General features: G+C 26.5%; 2 protein-coding genes across 2 annotated transcripts in view; one reads left to right on the forward strand and one right to left on the reverse strand.

The window, feature by feature from the left end:
• Positions 1 to 3,019, forward strand: part of LOAG_18245 (hypothetical protein) — a 5,215-nt gene extending 2,196 nt beyond the window's left edge. Inside the window, exons 5-8 of the mRNA XM_020450909.1 lie at positions 769 to 876; positions 1,134 to 1,295; positions 2,191 to 2,313; positions 2,658 to 3,019. Coding sequence (XP_020305364.1) covers positions 769 to 876; positions 1,134 to 1,295; positions 2,191 to 2,313; positions 2,658 to 2,771 — 507 coding nt within the window. The 3' untranslated portion in view covers positions 2,772 to 3,019. The remainder of the gene's footprint in view (positions 1 to 768; positions 877 to 1,133; positions 1,296 to 2,190; positions 2,314 to 2,657) is intronic.
• A 791-nt stretch (positions 3,020 to 3,810) lies between these two features.
• Positions 3,811 to 6,745, reverse strand: part of LOAG_11422 (hypothetical protein) — a 4,053-nt gene continuing 1,118 nt past the window's right edge. Inside the window, exons 2-5 of the mRNA XM_020448345.1 lie at positions 6,067 to 6,234; positions 5,074 to 5,244; positions 4,641 to 4,716; positions 3,811 to 4,059 (exon numbers count right to left, since the gene is read on the reverse strand). Of these exons, the coding sequence (XP_020301503.1) occupies positions 4,675 to 4,716; positions 5,074 to 5,244; positions 6,067 to 6,234 (381 nt within the window). The 3' untranslated portion in view covers positions 3,811 to 4,059; positions 4,641 to 4,674. The remainder of the gene's footprint in view (positions 4,060 to 4,640; positions 4,717 to 5,073; positions 5,245 to 6,066; positions 6,235 to 6,745) is intronic.

The raw sequence follows: 6,745 nt of genomic DNA on the forward strand, positions 1-6,745 counted from the left end.
AATAATAATAATAATAATAATAATAATAATAATAATAATAATAATAATAATAATAATAATAATAATAATAATAATAATAATAATAATAATAATAATAATAATAATAACCGCAATCAACGCTGACAATGATAACAACAGTATATTTCCGAGAATGACGGAAAGGTTTGCAATCAAAATTCCCTACTAAAAAAAAAGAAAACTCCAAATAAAATCTGTGCCACTTATTTCTTTTCCATTTTTTAATGAAAAACTATTTAAACGATTTTTTTTCAAACAATAAAATAGCTGGAGGAACCTTTACCATTTGGAAAATGTTAACCATTGATTGACATCAAAGGATACTGGACATATATATATATATATATATATATATCTACATATATATGGGATTATTATTTCTTGTAGACTAAAAGAAAAAAACAGAACTAGGCCATTAATGGAAGTAAATGAGCCTATTGCATACAATTATTACTATTAGAAATGTAGTGTATATATATATATATATATCTTTAAAACCGGATAGAAAAAAAGTGTTACAATATTGAATGATTGTGCCGAGACAATTATTTGGTTGTAACAAAAATTTAAAAAAAAAAAAAAAAAAAAAAAAGACATTAATAACCAATGGATTTTAGGCGTATCGTACCCAGTTCCTCATTCTACCATATCACTACTGCTAATACTCCCGCTACTGTATTACTGCTGCAGTACTACTACGCAATTTTGATCTAATAATAATTTATGAATTTAATTTTAATAATTATTTAGAAAGAAGTGAAAATGTTTGATTATCGAGTACCATTACAATGGGTTACTTATGTATCAATCGATGGTGACACCCTTATTGATCATGTACAATGGGGTGGCAAATATTACGTTAGTTTTCATTTGCTTTTTTAAAATTAGATCAAATCTCAAAGGTTTATTTTCTTAATGAATTGCTTACTTAAAATCTATTGATGGCTTAAAAGTTATTAGCTATGCGAGAAATTGAACATAACACGTTTTTTTTTCTTTTTAACCATGGAATGAAATTCTTTTTTATTAATTAATTAATTCAGTCTTCAAAACATTCAATCGTATCAACAAAATTTACGAATTACAAAATTACAAAATATCCGCAATTGTTTTAGCCAGTTCCTTATGAATCTGGTATAGTAAATGGTGGTTTATTACCCGGTAAATCATTATTCATAACCGGAATGCCGGATAAACGTAGCAAACGATTCAATGTCAATTTATTAAGACAGAACGGTGATATTATTCTACATTTCAATCCACGATTTGATGAAAAAGTTTGAAAACTTTCCTTTTTTTCTCGTTCACTTTCAATATTTTTTATTGCTAACTTTTTCTAATGGTTCCCAACTTTTTCTTGATCAGTGACCAGTGACCACTTCGGCTTTTTCATTTGTGGAAGGAATCATAAGCCTTAATAATAATTAATTCTATTAAATTGAAAACAAATGTTGTCCACAGATTTTAACATATTAGTTTACCAAATACTGATAAGAACAGCTCCCGCCTGTTTTCGATTCACCGCTCTGCTTCCATCGCGGATCATCTGTGATCTGCCGATCATCGGTCAGAGATCATTAATCTATATCTTTTAAATTTCGCAAAAAAACGATATACTTTCGCAAAAATTCCGCAAAAAAACGAATATTATCAAACAAAATTTGCATATTATCTTGCATTATTATTATTATAATTTATATGGAAGAAGTAATTTTGTATTTGAAAATGAGATGTTCTAAGTATGTTGAAATATTCAATTCTTTTTAAAAAATTGATTAATAATAATTAACGGATTATTTATATTGAAAGATTGAGTGAAGAATGTGAGAAGAATTTAAAATCAACCATGGAATACTTGAGATTTTTTAAGCGATATTATTAGCTATCTCAAGTAAACTTAGGTACTATAAGGCAATAATGTAACTTGTATATCATTTCAAATTTCAGTACCTGTGAGTAATACAACCATCAATTAATTACGGTAAATTAAAGTTTAACAGATTGGAAGGCAAAGCTTTATTTTGTACGATTATTTGTTTATAATCTTTTTTATCCCCAATTATCTTTGCTAATTAATTCTTTCAAAAATTTTTTTTTCATTTTAGTACACATTGATCCTTTGAAATTTATCATTTAATGAAAGTAATGAATGGAAAAGAAAAGAAAATTCAGGTAGTTGTACGTAATGCATTAATTGGCGGTGTTTGGGGTAAAGAGGAACGAGAAGGTAAAATTCCATTTGAAAAGGATAAAATGTTCGATTTGTTATTCCAAAACGAAGACTACGCAATGCAAGTAATCTTTGATTTTGATTATATTACAAAAATATGAAATGTATACTTTTATCAGGATGATTTGCATCCCGAGGGATTTGAAAAATTTAGGCGTTGAATTTTCTGGGAAATTTTTTGAGAGATTCAAGCATAGGGAGTGATGGAAGAAAGGATGAGCAATATATGATGTGACAAGCAGGTTACTTTCGGATTATTTTAAAGTTACTTCGTAAAATTTCGATTGCCAATACTTTATCATAGTTTTAAATGTATGAGTTACTAAAAAATCTTCTTGAATATTTACTTTAGAAAAGCTTATTTTGCATAATTTTTGATCGTATTTAACTTATATTAAAAGTAACACAGATATTTGTAAATGGTGAACGATTTGCGACATTTGCGCATCGCTCGCAATCAAATGATATAGTTGGCGTTCAAATACAGGGTGATGTGGAAATCAGTGGAATTCAAATACAGTGATTTTAATTGAATTTGTCGATAATTTGGGTAATTTGAATGTTGAAATTCTCACAATTAGATACTTAAATCTTTTTTCAACACTATGCCATTGTACAAAATGATTGTCAAACTATCCAAATTTTTTCAATTCTTTGATTTTTGATTTCTAGTTTTATTCCAAGTACGATTTTTTATCGAACCAAAACTAAATGTAATTTTGAATTAAGTATTAATATGTTAATTATAAATATGTGATCGCATAAAATTTGTAACTTTAGCCATTTCTGATGCAAAATACTAATTGTTGAAGGAATTAAAAAAAATTAAGTGTCTAAACTTAAGGGTGTAAAATTTGAACATTGTAAATCTAAAATATAAAAATAGTCTTATCATAATAAATTGTTAAGAATAAATTAGCACTTTTTGGAATTTTCAATATTTCTCGTAAAAATATGTTCATTTGCGCAAATAATCTTTTTTACATTAAAAAAAAATTTTTAAATGAAATAATATTTATTGGATAATGCAAATTAATATTTGTTGAAGGAAATTAAGAAAAAATATTTCGAAATTAAGCTTTTCAAAAACAAAAATTTTTTCCATTTTCTTTTTTTTAGAATAACAGTGCTACAAAATTGTTTTGATAATCATCATTTTGAAATATTTTATAAAAAAAAATCAAAAAATGCTAAAACATTTATTTTGATGCTAAACATTTTACGCACATATAATGCAATTAATTAATACAAATGATTAATTAGTAAATGAGCAAAAACGTAAAAAGCATATGAATTTAGATAGAGAATAAGAAACGATACTGATATAAGCATCGAGGGAGATCATATCGTTTATTATCAGCATCGATATCAATTAAATCAATTAATCAATAGAAAAAGTGGTGAGCCATAAATAGCATAACATTTTGGTGCAATGAAATAAAACGCTTTCATTTTTAATTCTTTTTTTTTATAAAAAAAAAATTTAATGCAATTTATTTTGATGAAAAAATCTGAAAATATTCCACAACAAATTTATTAAATCAAATTAAAATAAATTGGATCAAATTTCAAGGAGTGATTATCAATAATTACAGTAATTCAAAACATATAGCGTAAGTGTTTCTTTTTCGATTAGAAAAAGTAAAGTTTCAAGTAAAGATTTTTGAATTTAATTTTTAGCATGAATAATTTCTATATTCGCTGCTTCTTAACATGAAATTGAAAAATGTTATTTTAAGGAAGTTACAACATCGATTTTGTTTTGTCCTGTTTCAGTGATTCAATTTGCCAAACACTGCGAAGCATTTTATCTAAAATATGAATTAAAATTTTAAAAGTTATAATAAGTAATTAATCAACAATTAATGAATTAATGTTTAATGAGACTGATTGAGGAATAACGGAATGGAAACCGAAAAGGTTGAACGTAGAAAGATGACGCTAAGATATCATCAAATGATTGTTGCTAGTATTAATTGTTTTATTGAGATTTACTGGTGGAAATTGCTTGCTAAAAGTGAATTTAGACTGGACAGACCTATTGAGATAGTGCGGGAATTGAAACCGACCTTTCCTTACCCTGCATCAACCAGGGTCCTCTCTCTTCCTACCATACTAATCCCGACTATGATATTCTCTGCATATTTGAAGTCTAAGGTTTTTCATAGAGTTAAAAATGCAATACAAAACGGATAATATAAATAATGCATTGATGGAATAATTTAATGAATTAATTAAAAAGGTGATCTATGGACTAAGTTGAAAGAATAAATAGACACAATAATGGATAAATGAATTGAAAATGGATTAGAAAATAATTGAAGTGAATGAGATGGAAATAATTAATGAGATGAAAATTCTAAAATGAAAATTTCCAATATCAAATGCTAACCATTGATAAAATAAACTGATAAGATTTCTTGTTATCATGTACTTGTCATCATTCGTACAAATTCTTCATAGTTAATCTGCAAATTATGCGATTCCTAATTAATGAGAAAAGAAAAAAGAAAACGACTTATCATTGAGGTATTCGTATGACCAATTAAATCCATTCAATAATTTTATAGCATATGAAATATGATATCGAATATATTTGATGCCACACCTTATTATACTCAATTTACCTGTTTTATATATCATCATCATCATTATTATTATCCTTATCATTATCACTGTCTTATTTGCACACCTTTTTTTCAAATTCCAAATTCCTTCCTAATGGAATTTTTCAATCTTGAAAGTTTTGAAATTTAATTTTTCCTAAAATTTACTAGATCCGTTCCATTTTGAATTTCATAAAATATGATAAATGGTAATATAACCTGTCCATCACCATCGATATCAACTTCCGCAATCATTTCGTCTACTTCCTCATCACTAAATTGTTCACCCATATGTGTCATGAAATATCTAAATTCTTCCGCCGTGATATATCCGTTACCGTCACGATCGAATACCCGAAATGCTTCCCGTATCATTTCACTATCATTATCCTGTCAAAAATGTTGAAAGATCAGAAACAGATATGATAATAACTCAATCATATAGGTGACATACTTTCAGCATCAAAGCTTCTACATGATTAAATTTAAGTTCATGTTGTTCGAAGAACTGAGATAATTGACAAATGTATGACCCATTTATTGTATGAAAAAGGAAAAAAAAGTGAAGGCACTCATTCTCCAAGAACGATTTTTTTTCTTAAAATAAATTTTAATACCAATTTTGAAAGGATCATCAAAAACGAATGAGACTCAAAGTAAGAGGAAATGATGTTTAAGAATTTATTTTAATAAACTGATGAAGCAATTTGGATAATATTCCTAAAAAGAAATACTTCAATTATTGAAAAATGTAAAATTAGGGGACAAAACTTTCCATAATTAATTCTATCACAACAAAAAAAAAGATTTTACATTTGCTGATGGACGCAAAAAAAAAATTGAATAATGCAATACATAAGAAGAATAGAAATAAATCGAGTAATTAAATAAAACAAGCATTGTAAAAAAAAATGAATATTTTATCAAATTTTACGAATACAAGTCAGTAACTATGATATTATGGTTTATTCACGTTGACAATCTGGTTTTGTATATGAATCCATAATAGCTTTTTCCACAGTATAATTAAACTATGTTCTACTATCTTGAATACTTATCATTCACACCCCTTTATTAGGAATGTTTTGTCTTAAAACTGATAATCATCTCAACTATTAAGTAAGTCATTTAGTTTTACAATTTCAGATTAGTTTTTTTTTTCTTCTTTTTTTCGAAATGTTTAATTCTCTTTGAACTAAAAACAAAATATACCTTATTCATACGTTTCATCATTTGACAAAATTCGGGAAATTCAATGCTACCACTACCATCAAAATCAACCTCATTGATCATATCCAATAATTCTTGCTCGGTTGGATTTTGGCCTAATGTCCTCATTGCCACACCTAATTCTTTTGATGATATCGACCCATTACCATCCTGAAATTTCATTTAATTTCCTTCTATCCATTTAAAGCTGAATTGAAATAATTATTACCTTAAGTAAGTTTTCCTTTTTATTAATTTTTAACAAGAAATAATTATTAATTTTCGCCTTTTTTCAGAATTCATATTAATCAATTATTAATAGATTGAAATGATTTTTCTTTAATTAATTAAAATAATTCATATTTCGAATTTGTTTACAACAAACATTTTGTTATAAACAATTTTTTCATATTTTAGATTTGATGATTGAATGGAAAGTATAAAGTCATTTAGCTTTACAAGAACGTATTATTTAAGGGTTTTATTTAATTTTTCCTTCTTACTTCCTTTTTTATCCTTTTTTTCTCATTATTCGTTAAAATAAATGAATAAGACAACGAAACATAGGAAATGTTAAGCAAAAACAAAAAGAAAGGGAGAGGAAAAGAGAGAAACAGAGAGAGAGAGAGAGAGAGAGAGAAGAGAGAGAGAGAAGAGAGAAGAAGTAGGGGAAAGGAAAAAA

The sequence above is a fragment of the Loa loa genome, assembly GCF_000183805.2.
Source record: "Loa loa unplaced genomic scaffold supercont3.236, whole genome shotgun sequence".
NCBI lineage: Eukaryota > Metazoa > Nematoda > Chromadorea > Rhabditida > Onchocercidae > Loa > Loa loa.